The sequence below is a fragment of the Podarcis raffonei genome, chromosome 9, assembly GCF_027172205.1.
Source record: "Podarcis raffonei isolate rPodRaf1 chromosome 9, rPodRaf1.pri, whole genome shotgun sequence".
Lineage (NCBI taxonomy): Eukaryota > Metazoa > Chordata > Lepidosauria > Squamata > Lacertidae > Podarcis > Podarcis raffonei.
The window spans coordinates 80,823,958-80,839,196 of NC_070610.1; the positions used below are offsets into that span (position 1 = coordinate 80,823,958).

Consider the following 15,239-nt stretch of genomic DNA (forward strand, 5'->3'; position numbering starts at 1 on the left):
GTGCCATAAAGGGCGGGGTAAGTTAATGGAGGCTGGGAGGGCTGGTGGTTGTGCCATCCACAGGGTCCTTAAGGACTAGAAAGTTGTTTTTAAACCCTTCAGAGCTGGCTGCTGCTCAGCCTGACCTGACTTGCTGCAGAGCCAGGCGGGGACGGGCTTTGTGGCTCGGTCCTTTCTGCTCCAATAAAGAGTTCTGCCAAGGGGGCAGCAGTTTCGTCTTTATTATGGGATGCTCAAGGCTGTTTAATTTAGCAGCTCTGCAGTGGCTCCTGCTGCCCCCATTTGAGGCGGGGGCTGCACAACGGCTGCGTGGGTCGCTCAAAAGACTGGCACATTTGTTGCCTCGCCCTGGAGGAACGGGGGGGGGCGCTCTTCCTTCCCCCCAAAAAAACAAGGCCTGCATTGAGGGAGGGCTACTGGAGGTGGGCACAGAAGAGCCGCCCCCTGACCAAAGAGACGTGCCACCTCAGCGCTTAGCGATGGCGACACAGATTTCCTTTCTGCTCTGCCACTGTCCTTGCTCCCGAGTGGGCTGATTTCTGCCGGGGGTGGTTTGCCTTGGAAGTGGTCTTGCTAAGCCCCAGGAATTTTGGGGGGCGGAGTGGGGGGCTGTTTGCTTTTGAGGGGCTTGGCTGCATCTCACCGGGAGGGGTGGCGAGTCCCTCTGTGCCACCACGGCTGCCCAGACAGGCCTCTCTTTCACCTCCAGCCGTGGAATTTGTTTCTCTGCAGCCCGGCCAGGAAGGAAAACAGGACACGGAAAGTGAGTGGGGGGGGGCGAGGGGGGTTCTTGCAGGAGAATTTGGCCAGGCCAGCCGACTGACCGCAGGGCTCCATTAGGACATTTCTCGCATAGCTCTGAAGTGGCCAAGGGGACGCGGGGTCCCGTGGGGTGGGGTGGGTGTGCTAAATGCCCCTTTTTCTTCTTGGCTGGCTCCATCTGAGACGCCCCACCCAGATTAATAGGGGGAAATAGAGCAGAGAGAGAAGTTTTTCTCCTACTCTCTCAAAACTAGAAATTGTGGACTTCCAAGAAGCTGGATGTTGGAAGGCTCAGGACGGGTAAAAGGACGTCACACGGTGGAATCTGTGGAACTCCATCCCACAGGAGGCAGGGTGGCCGCCAACTGGAACGGCTTTAAAGAAAGTGACAGATTCATGGAGGAGATTATTATTGATGGCCCTCCTTTGCCGTGACGATGGGGCATCCGATTGGCCGCTGTGAGAACAGGGTGCCTGGCCAGATTCTGCAGCTTCTTGTGATCTCGCGTAATCCTGGCACTTTGGGGGCTACAGGACCCATCCCTCCACCGCGCTGAGGGGCTGCCAGACCTGGCCCCCTCCCGGTGCAGCTGGCTCTGGCCAGGCGATGCAAGTGCCTTGGGGGGCATGCAATGGGGGGTGGGGTGGGGTGGGAGCTTTTCCTGTCTCAGAGCTGAGCTGCCCCTTCCTCACACATCAGCTGGGAGGCAAGGTGGACAAAAGACATGAACTTTATATAGGAAACAAGAACTGGCCTCAGAGCCTGCAGCACCAGAAAAGGGGGGGCTGTGCAGGGGGGCAGAAGGAGCAGCTCCTGAGCAGGCAGACAGGAGTGGTGTAGACAGCCTTCCTCCTGACCCCCCCCCCCCGCAATTTCTCCATCATGTCAGATGCTCCCATTTGTGGGAAAGAAAGCAAACAGCTTTGAGGTGGGGGTTTTGGGGGAAGGGGGGTTTGGCCTTGCAGTTCAGTCCCAGCTCCCCTATGGAGGGGGGGCGAGCAGGGGGTCAGCAGCCTGCTTTCCTCTGCCCATTGCCAACCGGCTTCTTTGCACCGTCCAGGGCTGTGGCGCGCCAGGTGAGCCGCTGTCTGTCTGTCATGGGCTTTCAGGGTTCAGCCCCCCTTCTGTGGGGCAGGCCAGCCGGTGGCGCTTGTGGTCTGGCCTATAAAATCTGGTTATTGAGCTGTCCTGGGTACTGTTCAAAGCGCCTGTTTGCCTCCTCACTGAGAGCATCACCTGCAGCAAAAGGACCAGAGGAGGGCATGAGGAAGAGGAGGGGACACCCAGCAAGCCCCCCCCAAACCCCTCGGAAAGTACCTATATGACAGCTGTGCACCCAGATGCGATGGCCGTCATACTTGCAGTTGCACTTCATGGCGTTGTTGGTGAAGTCGCTCTCCGCCACTTCGTACCGGGGGTTAATCACCACCTGGAGGGAGGGAGGGAGGCTGAAGGGAGCCCTGTGCCCCAGGGGCTGCTGGGAAGAACTGGCACCCATCCGGGGAGGGGCAGGGAGCGCTCTGAGAGCTGGCGGGTAGGAGGAGTGAGGCGGAAGCTCCACAGGTGCAGCGCCCCCTGCCATGCCTGTCCCACTGATTTCCACAGGGCCTGATTTGGTGCCCAGCCTTTGATGGCCTTTTGCTCAGAAGTACATCCTATGGGGCTCACTGCCAGATCAGTGTCTATAGAGTTGCATCCACAGGGCTGGATCAGGCCCTATTTATGGCAAACTAGGCGGGGGGGGGGGTAGAGAGAGGAAATCCCTTCCTGCCTCTCATAAGACCAGGCTTGGCAGGGACTCCCTTAACAGAAATGGAGAGGTGGAAGGACCTCCTGTGTGTGTCTCCTTTGGGAGGAAATTCTGTGACCATCCCTTGCCCTCCCTGTCCGCCATGCTCTCAAGCTAAGCAGTCATGTGCCTGGGGGCTCCAGACAAACACACCCTGTTCTGAGACTACTAACCTTTATTTTACTGTAACTTAAAAGTGTCGTTATGCTTCTACTTTCCTGTATTTGCTGCCTGCACTGAAATGTAAGTAAACAATTTTTGTTTGTCTTACTAAAACGTGTAGTACCTTTTCTGCAGCAGGTAAAGAGAGGAAGGTCAGTAAACCACAAATAAAGGTATAAAAAGGTATAACTGCCCTATTCCTAAAATTCAGGAAACTGCAAAATGACTTAAGTGTGTTTACTTTGCCAAAAAGGCTTCACAGCCCACTTAGCTTTTCCATTTCTCCCATACGTGGGATAGGCGGTTTAATCTACAGATTTAACCCTGAATTCATCTCCTACCGAAGGGACTCCCAGGGCCATATAGTCCATCTCTTGCAATGCAGGAACCGCAGCTATAGCATCCCTGACAGTTGCCCTTCATACAACCTGCGGAGTTTGTTGCCCCTCCCTCTTCTGGTCTCACCTGCAGGATGTAGTTGCCAGCCTTGACGTCGGTGATGTCTATCCACTGGCAGTCAATGTCGTGGCGATAGAGGTCCCAGCAGCCCACCGTGATGCCCTGCTCCCCAAAGTTGGCACATTCATAGCGCTTGCTCACGTCTGTCCAAAAAAGGGGAGGGGGGTCAAGTCCTGCCAGGGGGCAGCAAACTCCTCCCTGAACCCCTGGGAAGCTGCTGCTGCTGCTGCCAGCCAGTGTAGGCAAACCAGAGCTCATTGGACTCCTTCGATCCCATGCCTATCTGGGCTTCTGAGCCTCAGAGCAAAGGCAGCTGCTGCCCCCCTGCCCCCCCCACGGCCACAGGCACCCTGGCAGCTTCACCCACCCTCGTGGCATTCAGTGTCCTCCAGGCAGAAGCTGGCCTTGTGTCCCTCTGCGACTTTGGTGCCATTGGAAGTCAGGAGGTCATAGTGGGTGAAGACGTCCATGCTGTGGTAGTGCCTGGGGTGAGACATGGCAGTGTTGTGCAGTGGTTAGAGCATTGGACAAGGAGAGACCAGGGTCCATGAAGCTCCCTGGGCAACTAGCCTACCTTGCAGGGTGTTGGGGGTATTTAAATGAGGAGGGCAGGGAGAGAACCATGCCTTCGCCACCTTTAGTTCCTGGGAGGAAAAGGTGGGATATAAACGCAAGAGAATAAAAAGAGCGAGAGACCCAGGCCTGAGCCCAGAGGAGAGCGAGGGAGCGAGAGAAAGGTGCTAACCCGTGACATTCGTGCCAGACCCAGGAGTGGCGCCCTGCCTTGGGGCGAAAGTCGGCCCGGCCGTTGTTGTGGATCTGCGAGGAGAAGCGCAGGAGGCGGCGGTGGCCGTAGGGCCAGTTGGCATTGCGGGCGCTGCTGGACAGGCAGTTCTCCTCCGCAGCGCAGTAGAGCATGTGCAGAGGGCGGTCCTCAATGTACGCCGTCTCTTGTACCAGGGGGGCATGCAGCAGCAAGTCCGAGGCAGCTGTGAAGAGAGAAGGGGAGGGGGCCGGGCCCAGCAGCTGTGGGGCTAGCTCAAGGCATAGGGCCGGCTGAAGAGCCAGCCTCTGCTGTGGGGCTGGCCCCTCTTCCTCTCAGTGACCCCACACCCGGGGCTTCAGAGCCGGCCCCCAGTGAAGGTGGGAGGGCATGTCTCTCAAAGGAGCCCCTTCCTCCCCTGACCCCCAACGGGCTTCCAGGTGGGTTTGCTCCCAGGAGCAGGCCCAGGGGTCTCTCTCTGCCCCCCAGCAGCCCCTCCCAGCCTCACTTTCTGAGCAGATGACTCCAGCGGCGAATCGGGTGCCCGTCTTGGGGCAGTTGAGGGTGCTGTGGTGCTGGCAGTGGCTCAGCGCCATCTCGTGCCCCCCACACTTCACCCCGCTCAGCACCATCTCCGTCACGTTGCTGGCATCCCAGTACCACGTTTCCTGGGGACGGAGCACAAGAGGCAGGGCAGTGGGGCATCTTTGCCCCTCTCTGGCCAGCACAAGCAGAAGCACCAAACAGAAGGGCCCTCCAAGGGCCATCTAGTCCAGCCCCCTGAAATGCAGGAATCGCAACAAAAGCCTCTGGGACAGAGGGCCATCCAGCCTCTGCTTCCAACCTCCTGAGGGAGTCTGCTGTGCTGGTTCCCAAATCCTGTTCCTGCAGTGTCCAACCAGAGACCAGAGCACCAGATCCAATGGACACTCCTGCCTTGTTGGAGCAGAGCAGCTGGCCATCTGCCAGGGCTGCTTCAGCTGCCATACCTGCATTGCAGGGGGTCAGACTAGATGGCCTCTGGCGTCCCTCCCAACTCCACAGTTCTTTTGGCTAGTAGTAGCCCCCACATCCCTCTTCTTCTCCACTGGGCCTCTTCTCCTTCACCCAGCTGCCCTCCCAGGAAACCCCTCCCCCCGACTGCCTCCTTCCCAGCCCCACGGCTGCCCCACACCTACCGTCACGGCATGCATGGCGTAGCCCAGGCCGAGTTGGCGACAGGCCACCATGGCCTCGGTGGTGCTCCAGCCTGTGCTGCAGACGGTGCCCCAGCGGCCGGCGTGCTTCACCTCCACGCGCCCCTCAAACGCGGTTCGGCCCCCGGCGATGCGGATCTGTGGGGAAGCCCAGCGATGAGCCGGCGGCTGTCCCTCCCCATCCTGGCTCGCTGCCCCTTCCCACCAGCCAAGGCCAGGAAGGCAGGCAGGCAGTGGCCAAGTGGGGGGCACGTCATCATGGCCTCAAGGGTTCCCCAGCCCTGGCCTCAAACCAAGCCCCAATCAGGATAGGGGGAGTTGTGGGCTGGGCAAAGCCTGCAGGCAGCCTAGTGAAGTTCCCAGTCCTTTGGGAGGAGCTGCTGCTGCTACTTGGGGGGTGGAGAGAGGACAAGGCCCCTCTTCCCTGGGGCCCCCAGTGCTGACCGTGGTTTCATGGCCCATGTAGGGGACGTTGCAGCGGACGGCCGCGTCCTCAGTGTGCTTGCAGTCCTCCTGCGTGATGTTCTTGTGGGGGCAGCTCCAGAGGGACTTCTCGGTGCCCAGGCAGCGCACCTCATTCAGGTGGATCTGGCCCATTCCTGTGGCAGGAGAGGAAACGCTGGGCCTCTGGGAATGGCCAGCTGAGAGCCCCTTTTGGGGGGCAGTCTATGGGGAAGGTGGTGGTGGGGAGTCAGAGACGGCCTGTGCCCCCTTTCTTCACCCCGAGCCACCACCCACATTTCATTTGCCAGGCTAGTCTTTTCTGTAGAAGTATATTTCAGCACATATCTGCCTGGTGGGGGCGCATGCAGAGTTAGGGACCCCCCCCCCTATGAACATGGAGTGCCAGGCCTTTCTGGCACCTGTGGCAGTCCAGACGGCTGTGGGGGGGTGGAGGGACTGTTGGACTGGGGGGCACCCCTGAAGGAGCAGCCCAGGCCCCCCCCAGCGGCTCACCTTGGCCCATGCGTGCCCCCGTCAGAGCCTCCTTGGCGCTCCCAAAGCCCAGCTCCCGGCACACGACGCTGGCGGACGCCAGGCTCCACCGGTCGTCGCAGACAGTGCCCCACTCGCCGTTTTTCAGCACCTCGACCCGCCCCTCGCCGGGCTTGGCCCCTCCCTTCAGCCGTACGCGCTGCTGTGGGGAGCAAAGGGCAGTTGAGACGCCCAGGAGGTGGGGCCCTGAGGCTGCCCCACTCCACAGTCCTCAGAGGTAGTGCAGCGCAGTGGTTTGAGAGCTGGGACCTGGGAGAGACTCCAGCACCCTGGAGCTCAGGGGCCGATCTTTGGGCAGCTGCCATCTCTCAGCCTGACCTGACTTCCAGGGTTGTTGCAGGACAAAATGGGAAGAGGGTGCCAACTTGCGCTCCATTTGGAGGAAAGGAGGGATGTTTAGGTCATAATAAAGAGCTGTGTCCTGCGTTCCAGGGCTTGGACTAGATGACCCTTGGGGGTCCCTTCCAACTCCACAATTCTAGGATTCTGTGAAAGAGCCGGCAGGCTGGGCAAGCGCCCCCTGCTCCCTCCTTCCTCGCTCACCTGCCCCGCCTGCTGCCGCTGCCTCTTCTTCTTCTGGGCGTTCCCGGTGGCAAAGAGCGGCCCAGGGACACAGCTGACCACGGCCGGCATCCCCGCCCTGCAGACGCCCGTGGCGTTGCCCTTGTAGAACTCGAAGGAGCAGAGGGAGAGGTGCACCTCCGTCCCCAGGCAGGCCACCGAGTGCAGGCGGTAGTGGAGCGGCTGCCGCTCCAGGGAGAGCCTGCAGGGAAGAGGAGAGGGGTCAGAGGGCAGGGCTGGAAGGAGCACACAGGTGGGGCACCTGTGGGGCAGGCGTGCATCGTAGCATCTGGCCCCCTTCCGCTGTCCCCTGCGCTCCCATACCAAGCAGGGCCCTCGGCTCCTCTGGACCTGGAATGACGGCTGCAGAAGAGCCTCTGGCTCCCTCCGAGGGCAGCAGCCGGTGCCAGTCCTGCCCTCAGACTCCCAGGGACTCACAAGGCCCCATTACCTCTTGGTGCCCCTAAAGTCCTCCCTGCGTCTATGTTTGGGGCGAGACCTGGAGACCGGCCTGGAAGACAGACAGACAAGGTGAGTGACGGAGCCCACCATGAACCCCTCCACCCCTGGGGCCGGATCCTTGCAAACTCTCTGCTCATTTGCACTGCTCCGGGATGGATCAGGCCGCAGAGGCCAGCCCAGACTTGTCAGAAGCAAGCGTGGCATCCATTCCCCCAGGACTCATGCCAGCAGCCCCAGCCCCAGCGCAGAGAAGCCATGCAGCCCCACACCGGCAGTCATGCAGTGCAGGGGGAGGTCTCTTCCAGCTCTAGTTCTACGGCTCAATGTCTCATTTCTGCCTTGGGACACTGAAGAACAGGAGAATGCCCCCTCCCGCCATCGCTGGGCATTCAAAGCCTCCCTCTAGCCCACCCCACTGTGCCCCACAGCACCACGCAAAGTGCTGTGAGAAACCTCAAAGCTGACCGCAGTCCCCAGCAGCTGGCACATGTAGGATGGTAGACTGCTTCTGTAAAAGGAGGCTCCATTTAGCCAGGAGGGATCCTAGCTCAGCAGCAGAGGACATGGTGTTTTGAATGCAGAAGAGCCCAGGATACCCCCCCAAAAAAATCTCTCTCACACACACAAAAGGCTGTGAAATATCTTTTTTCCACCTGGTGGGACCTTTGGGGAGTCATAACAGAGAGCTCAGGGCAGGATGGGCCAGGGAATGAGGCAGGGCAAACCCACTTCCTCTGGCCTTCAGGAATTTGTCTAATTCCCTTCTAAATTGCCCCCATCTGACTTGTGGAAGCAGATTCCGTGTTCTGCAATGAAGAACTGCCTTTTCGCCCACTGGAACTCTCCCAACATTGGATCACTTCCTGAGTCCCGGAATTATGAGAGAGAGCCCCCCCCCCCCCGCCCAAGAAGCACTTTCTGTGTGATTTTATAAACCTTCCTCCTACACCTCCTTTTGCCCTCAGGCTGAGCTGAAGAGCCTCCCAGAATTTGCCCTTTTAGGGAAGACTCGAGAGGAAACTGATGATGCCACACAGTGGACCAGGTTACACGGCGACTGTGTTGCGGTGGGACCTGGGTGCTCAGCTCCCTCCCAGCTTTGCCTGCCTGCAAAGACGCCTCTTTCTTCCCAGCTGAAGGCACACAGAGGTGCCCTCAGCCCAGCAGTGAGTCACCGCTCAGACATCCCTGGACCAGACAGAGCACACACTGCCGCCTTTGTCCAAAGTCCTCCGCGGCCAGACGCCCATTCACATGGCTCAGGTGCTGCCCCACTTTCCTTCTCCCCCCGCCCTGCCCGCTCCTTTCCTTGGAAACATTCCGGCGTCTTCCCGTGCCATTGACAGACCAGCTCGCCAGGCTGTCAGGGTGATGGAGACGGACAAGCATCCATCGCAAGGCCAGAGGGGTTCTCTTCGGTCTGTCTGTCTTGTCTGTCAAATGACCCTCAGGTCCCTTCCAACTCTATAATGCTGGGGGGGGCTCCAAAGGGTCCTATCAAGACAAATGCTGCCCCCCAAACTCTCCATGTTCCTCAGTGCCAGCCCCGTCCGCACAGCAGAAATGGCTCAGCTCCAGGGCAGCCTAAGGCCAGGAGACACTCATGTCCCTGGCAAGACAAGAAATGTCATCCGCACCTGGAGACGCCCCAGAGAGAGGTGCTGCCCCACTGAGAGGCAGAGGAGGCAGAAAGCAGAGAGCTCAGCCCTCCAGCAGCGCCTCTGAGTCGCCGGTGAACCTCCTGCCCTCAAACCCGCAGGGGAAGCATTGCAGAAAGGGGCGCTCGGTTTGGGGAGGAGGTTCACCACCTCCCCTTCTGGATCCACAGCCAGTGAATCCGGGCTGAGCAGGAGAGCATGGCCCCCTGTCAGGTGGGGGGTAGGGCAGGACTCAGGGGCCGGGGGGCCAGGGGCCGCCTGCTGCACAGAAGCAGGGGCCTCCTGGCTCCGTTACCTCTTCCGGGGGCCTGGCTTCCTCCGGCCCTTGGCAGCTCGCTTGGCCCGCCTGTGGGAGGAAAGTCAACATGGCCTCTTCAGGAAGACAGGCGAGGGGCCTGGCAGGGGGAGGCGGGGGAGCCCCCAGGGCAACATCTGGCCACGTTGGTCCCCAATCCTCCTGTTCTCTAGCTGCAAGAGCTGGAGGTGCTTCCGCTGAGCAGCTTCCCACTCAGACACCCTCCCCAAATCTAACCGTCTGAATTCAAAGCAGCTCAGCTGGCAAGACAGGAAGGTCCAAGGCAAGACAGTAGCCTCCTCCAAAGACCTTGGCTCCTTGCAAGGCAAGATAGACATTGCTAGACGGGAGCTGTAGGATAGCTCAGCTCCAGGGTGGTGATGTCATTTACAGCAGTCCAAACCTATAAATTTTGGTGCCCATAACTAGACATGGGACTCCAGGTGGAGGCTGACCAAGACAGACTAGAGCAGGACTCTGACTTCCCTTGATCAGTACACTAGACTTCTGTTGATGCAGCCTAGAATTGCATTAGCTTTTTTTTGCTGCTGCATCACACTGTGGACTCATGTCAAGCTTGTGATTGTAGAAGACCCCAAGATCCTTTTTACATGACCTGCTGTCAAGTCAGGTGTCCCCCATACTATATACAAAGCTGGTTATCCTTGCCTAAGTGTAGAAACTGAAATTTGTCCCTATTAAACTCCATTTTGCCAGTTTTAACCCAGTTTCCCAATCTGTTAAAGGTCATCTTGAATCCAGATTCTGACTTCTGTGGCATTTGTGACACCTCCCAGTTTGGCGTAATCCTTGACAGGAATTTGCACTCAGGGGGGCAGAGCCTTAAAGGGGTCTTGACACATGGCTATGATGATGACGACAGTATCCAAGGCTTAAGTGCAGAGGATGGGGAAGAGCCCAAAGGTCCTCTCCTGATTTCCCAACAGATGACCGCAGTGCCTGGAGACAGACAGTGAGGTCATGCTTCTATAGCAGTGACCAGAGGAGGACTGACCACTGGTAGGAGCGCAGAGAGAAGAAATGCCATGGTGCAACTGACCACCTTTCTCTGCCCCAGCTGCAACAAAACATGTCTCTCCCCTATCGGTCTCTCCAGTCACAGCTGGAACTCTTCAACAGCCTGGCTTCACCCCCAAAGACACCCTCCTCCATTGTCTCCAGAGACAGACAATGTTAACCAGCAATTTCCCAGCATGTGATCAGTCCATTCCCCCTCCCCCATGGAGGTCAGTGGCAAGACTGTGCTCCAAGGGTCTGAATGGGGGGGGGCATCTCGGTTCTCCCCCCTCCACGCAGTCACTCACTTGTAGAAATTGCGGTTGACCTTCTTCTCGGCAGGGAAGCCCAGCATCCCACAGATGACGCGGCTGTTACGGCTGCTCCAGTTCTCATCGCAGATCTGTGCCCAGCTGCCCCGGTGGCGGACTTCCACAATGCCCTCCGTCACGGGCAGTGGCCGCTTGGCGTGGGAGACCACAGGGCGCAGGCGCAGCTCCTCCACCTGGTTCTGCTCTGTCTGGAGGGAGGGAGGGAGGGAGGGTCAGCCCCAGGCAGAGACCTCTGCCCTGACTGCATGGCCTGGCAGGGGAGTGGGTTCCACCCCAGAAAGGATGCTTGAGTTGAGATTCCCACATTGCTGGGGGTTTGGAGAGGGTTGCCAGGAGGAGGAGTTGGAGAATGGAAGGTGGGACCTGTCTGGTGGGAGCCTGTTGGGGAAACAACTTTTAACACCGCCCCCAAACACACACAGAAAACCAGCAGGGTCTCTAAAGTGGGGGGAGGAGGAGGAGGAGGAGGGCAGAGACTCTTTTGCTGAGAGGAAGGAGGCGGCTGGGGCTCGGGTGGAACCTCCTGCTGTTGAGAAAAGAATCCCTGGGCCCAAAAATGCAGCCACAGGGGTGTGGAGCCTGCTTAATAGAAAGCAGCATGGCTTTGCTGTGGCCAAGTGACACCAGGCGGCCCCTACTTTCCCCTCGAGTGACGAGTCACAGAACGGAATGCTGTGGGTGTAAAACGCCTCTGGCCTTCTGCCCAGCTGGTGCCCCAGTTCCAGCGGTGACGTCACCCCGCCAGCTGGAGACGGGAGGCCGTCAGGCCGTGTGAGGAGGAAGCCCTGAGCAGAGGAAGGGAGAGCCAAGGGGGGCTCTGTGGGGTGAGGGGTCTGCTGTAGCTTCCCAGGAGGACTTCCTGAGAGGGGCCTGGCCAGCTGGGAAAGACTTGCAGGGAAGCCCAAAACTGGGGGTGGGGAAGAGTTCACCCACCTCAAATTTCTCCAGAATATAATATGGGCAAACTGGCAATGGAAAAATGGAAGGAATGTGGCCCCAAACCAGCCCTGCCCAACTCCCAGGGACACCTCAGGCCAGGCTCCCTCTTGCCCCCCACTCCTTCCCCGCTTCCGCAGTGACCCCCTTACACTCCCAGGGCTAGATCCCAGACTGCGCTAACAGCGACGTTAAAGCCCCACATAGGAATGCGCCTGGAAAAGTCTGTGCGCTGGAGCCACGAGACGTTTTTCCTGGAAAATCACCCTCCAACTGAACATTTGCTCTCCCTTCGTGGAGGAAACGCGTCCCAGCCAGCTGGCCACAGTCAGCTGCAAGAGGAACATCTGGCCAGAGCCGCCTTGCTCTCGCTTGCTGTTTCCTACTCTTTCTCGCCTGCCATAGATGCATAAACACCCACACCTGGGCAGCCCATGAAACTGAGGCTGGAAGATTCAGGGTAGCTGAATCCTTCCTCAAGAGGGACTGAGCCCCAAGCAACAGGCCCAGGCACGAAGGCAGGCCTGGCCCAGCTGGGGGCCCTTCTTCCTTCCTTCCTTCCCCCCCCCCCACCGCCCTGCCTGGGCCTCCTCCAGTCTCTTTCAGGGAACATCCTGTGCTCTTCCAAGCCTTCCACTTCTGACTAATGCAGCCTTAGCTTAGGGAGCAGTTGTCTGCAGCAGGAACGGGGGTCCCCCTAGCTCCCACTGCCTCTGCTCCCACAGGCACAGCAGCCCTGTCGGCCTCCCACCCCCTGCCCCCAAGCAAACGTTCCCCCACCCACCTCAATCACATTGGAGTCCACAAAGCCAGGAATGCGCTCGTCTTTGCAGATGACACCAGCGTCTTCCTCGTGGGAGCAGTCACTGTTGCCCCAGCCCCTCGACCGGCAGTCCGTGATGCTCTTCTCACTGCCCCCACAGTTCACGTTGTCCAGCCAGATGCGCCCTGCAAAGCCATAGCCAGGGGGAGTCAGGTGAGTGATGGAGAGGGAGAGAAAGAAAGAAAGAAAGGAAGGAAGGAAGGAAGGAAGGAAGGAAGGAAGGGAGAGAGCACTCAGCCTGACCTGAGAGCATCTCTAGCCAGAGACTGTTCCGAAGTCTGGCTGTGCTTACCCAGCAAAGAGGAGAAATGCTCTCTGCATATGCTTAAATGCACAATCTTTTAGCATTCCTTCACTGGTTCTGCAAGATTGTGGCCTAGAAAGCGAGGAGCCAGTGTGGTTTTGTGGTTAGAGTGTCAAACCAGGAGAGACCAGGGTTCATGTCTCCGTTTGGCCATAAAGCTCACTGGGTGACCATGGGCCAGTCCGTGCCTTTCAGCCTTACCCACCTCACAGGGTTGTTGTGCAGATTAAATGAGGAGTGGGAGAAGCACGTGGTCCACTGTGAGCTCCTTATTTAAGTGCAATAAACAATTACATAATATTATGTATTTAAACAATCTGTGGCTTTTTAAACTGCATGGTGTGTTTGTTACTATGTTATGTATTTTGTGATTTTTTTATATTGTGAAGCACCCTGGGATCTTCTAGAAATTTAATAAAATAAAATGTGAAGCCTGGATCAGATCAAGGCTGCAGCTTATGAGTGCCTCCTCTTCTCAAGGACAAAGCAGTGCAGGGGCTGCCCCGCCCCGCCCTGCCCCATCCCAGCGCCCCTCGCCCGGCCCTCCATGCTCACCGATGCCTTTGCCATACTTGGCGCTGTGAGTCCAGCCGGTGGCGGCCACAAAGCCCAAGTGGCGGCAGAGAACGTGGGCGTTGGCCAGAGTGAAGTCGTCGTCGCAAATGGTGCCCCACTCCTGGCCGTAGAAGACCTCAATGCGGCCCTCGTTGTGCTTGCGGGGGTAGCCAGCCAGCCGGAACTGCAGCTTGGGGCCAGCTGGGGTGCTCTGCACTGAGGGTGCCGCTGGGGTGCTCTGCTGGGCGGCGCTCACCCCCAGCCAGACACCACACAGCAGCCCAAGCACCTCCCACAGGGCAAGACCCATCGTCCTGGCTGCCTGGACCTGGAGGGGAAGAGAGGGGGGTTGAGGGGGGAGAACCCCCGGGCCCAGCAGGCAGTCGCGGCCCTGCAAGTTCAGCCTCGTCGTCCTCCTGCCCCAGCGAGGCCATTCCTCCACCCAGGAGCACACAGCAAATCCCCGCGGCCATCCTGTGCCCTTGCCCAGGACCAGAGGCGCCCCGCCCCGCTTCTCCTGCTCAACTGGCGCGGATGCTGCTCCCAAGGGGTCGGAACAAGTCCCCCCGCCGCCTAAGAAGCCTCTCGTCCACAGGAGCCCCTTCCGCTGGCCCAGGTGGGCGCCACTTGGGGATCGAGTCACCCTGCGGAACTGTCGAGGGGCTTTTAACTTTCGCAAAAAAGGGGGGTTGCCGGTGGGCAACCTGAGACGCGCGGAGGGAAGGAAAGCGGAGGCGGCTTTGGCCCCTCCTGGGCCGGGCAGAGAGCCCTTCGGGCGGAGGAGGCAGCCGGGACTTTTAAAAGGAGAAGGTGGTTGCGAGCCGGGAGAGCGAGATGGAGCCTCCACGGGCAGAGGCCGTCTATCTTCTCCCGTCGGGGCCTTGCTCCAGTGGCCGGGCGGGGACGCGTCTGGAGGCCCCCTCCTCCCCCGTCTCGCCTCCCAGCTGCCTCGGGATGCCGCGGGTCCCGCGCAGCCGCCGACCCCGGAGCTGGGCAGGGCTGGCCAGCCAGCCAGGCTCGGGGGCGGCCTCTGCCATGGGCGCCTGCTTCGGAGACGGCGTCGCGTCTTCCAAGTTCCCCCTCCCGCTCGCCCAGCTCCATCTCCGGTGCGCTCCCCGCAAGAGCCGTCCTCGTCGCCCCGCCCGGGGTCCCCGCTGACCTCGGCTGAGCTGCGCCGCCTCCACTGCGTCCCCGCCGCCTCCGAGCCGCGCTGCCCCGCTGTTCTAGGCCAGGCGACTAACGGGCCGCCCCCGGCCGGCCTCTCCTTCACCCCGCCCCCGGCCGGCCTGCTCGCGCTTGGCTCGGGCCGGCGGGGCGGGCGCAGGGAGCAGCCCCCGGGCAGCGGGAGAGGCGCAGGCGCGCCGCCACCGAAGAGCATCGGGGGCTCCGCTTCGGACGGGGCGGGCGCAGCTCCGCGGCGGGACGGACTTACGCGGGGCGGAGGGAGGGAGAAGCCTGGCTGGAAGGTCCCTCCCTACTTAAGGCGGGACGGGGAGCTCCCGGGAGCCGAGAGGGTCTCGAGCCAGCAGCAACAGCAAAAGGAGGCGCGCAGGGTGATCCTATAGCGGAGACTAATGGCTGGGCCACGCAGCCTACTTTCCGCCGGAAAACCTCCTTGGAGAGGAAAAGTGGCACATCTTGCAGTCGAAGGAGTGGGGTGTGGCCGGGACTCCGCTTCAGACCCCACAAGGGGCGTCTCCTCCAGGGCCTTCGACTAGCTCTGGGCCAGGAGAGGACGCCGGATTAAGCAATGGAACTCCCTGCCTCAGGATGCAGTGATGGCCACCAACTTGGATGACTTTAGAAGAGGATTCGCAAATTCATGGAGAAGCCTACTTGGTTTTTTCCTGGTATGCAGTGCATTCCCCTAGAGCAGATCCCCCTGTTTTCTTCTTCCCCCACAAACCCAGTCCTACCCAAAGAAACCAAAATAAGAAAGGAGTCATGGCAGCTTTTAAACTGATTGAGGGATGAAAGCCCCAGAGTAATTCAGTCCTGGAGACATGCCATAGTTCCCCCGATCCAAATGCTCAAGGAGACCTTGACAGGATGAATGAAATCAAGGAAGCATCCGAAAGCAGAGGCACGGACGCAATGGGCGACTTCCGCTACGCTCACCTAGGCGGGCTGCATGTGGGTTCCGGGCACGACAAAGAGGCCGAGTTTCT

General features: G+C 59.5%; 1 protein-coding gene across 6 annotated transcripts; it reads right to left on the bottom strand.

Moving 5' to 3' along the window:
* Nucleotides 1-1,475: 1,475 nt before the first annotated feature.
* LOXL3 (lysyl oxidase like 3) lies at nt 1,476-14,627 on the bottom strand. Of its 6 annotated transcripts, XM_053402293.1 has the most exons (16): nt 14,231-14,480; nt 13,072-13,399; nt 12,174-12,337; nt 10,430-10,641; nt 9,105-9,155; nt 7,141-7,200; nt 6,672-6,891; nt 6,090-6,270; nt 5,577-5,731; nt 5,115-5,270; nt 4,445-4,604; nt 3,919-4,162; nt 3,541-3,656; nt 3,180-3,316; nt 2,081-2,192; nt 1,476-1,999 (listed from the first exon to the last, which is right to left on the bottom strand). In XM_053402293.1, the coding sequence occupies exons 1-16, from the start codon at nt 14,447-14,449 to the stop codon at nt 1,926-1,928; spliced, it is 2,589 nt and encodes an 862-aa protein (XP_053258268.1). In that variant the 5' UTR covers nt 14,450-14,480; the 3' UTR covers nt 1,476-1,925. The 6 variants fall into 6 exon arrangements, with proteins under 6 accessions (XP_053258268.1, XP_053258265.1, XP_053258267.1 ...); XM_053402290.1 differs by lacking the exon at nt 9,105-9,155; XM_053402292.1 differs by lacking the exons at nt 9,105-9,155; nt 14,231-14,480 and adding an exon at nt 14,504-14,627 and having other exon boundaries at nt 1,476-2,192.
* Nucleotides 14,628-15,239: the final 612 nt, after the last annotated feature.

Bases quoted from the DNA above. Each gene is read 5' to 3' on its own strand.
- LOXL3 (XM_053402288.1), bottom strand. From the start codon at position 14,449: ATGCTCTTCGGTGGCGGCGCGCCTGCGCCTCTCCCGCTGCCCGGGGGC. The intron at 3,317-3,540 runs GTGGGTGAAGCT...TTTTTTGGACAG, and splicing joins GGACACTGAATGCCACGAGG to ACGTGAGCAAGCGCTATGAA. The intron at 2,193-3,179 runs GTGAGACCAGAA...CCCTCCCTCCAG, and splicing joins CTGGCAACTACATCCTGCAG to GTGGTGATTAACCCCCGGTA.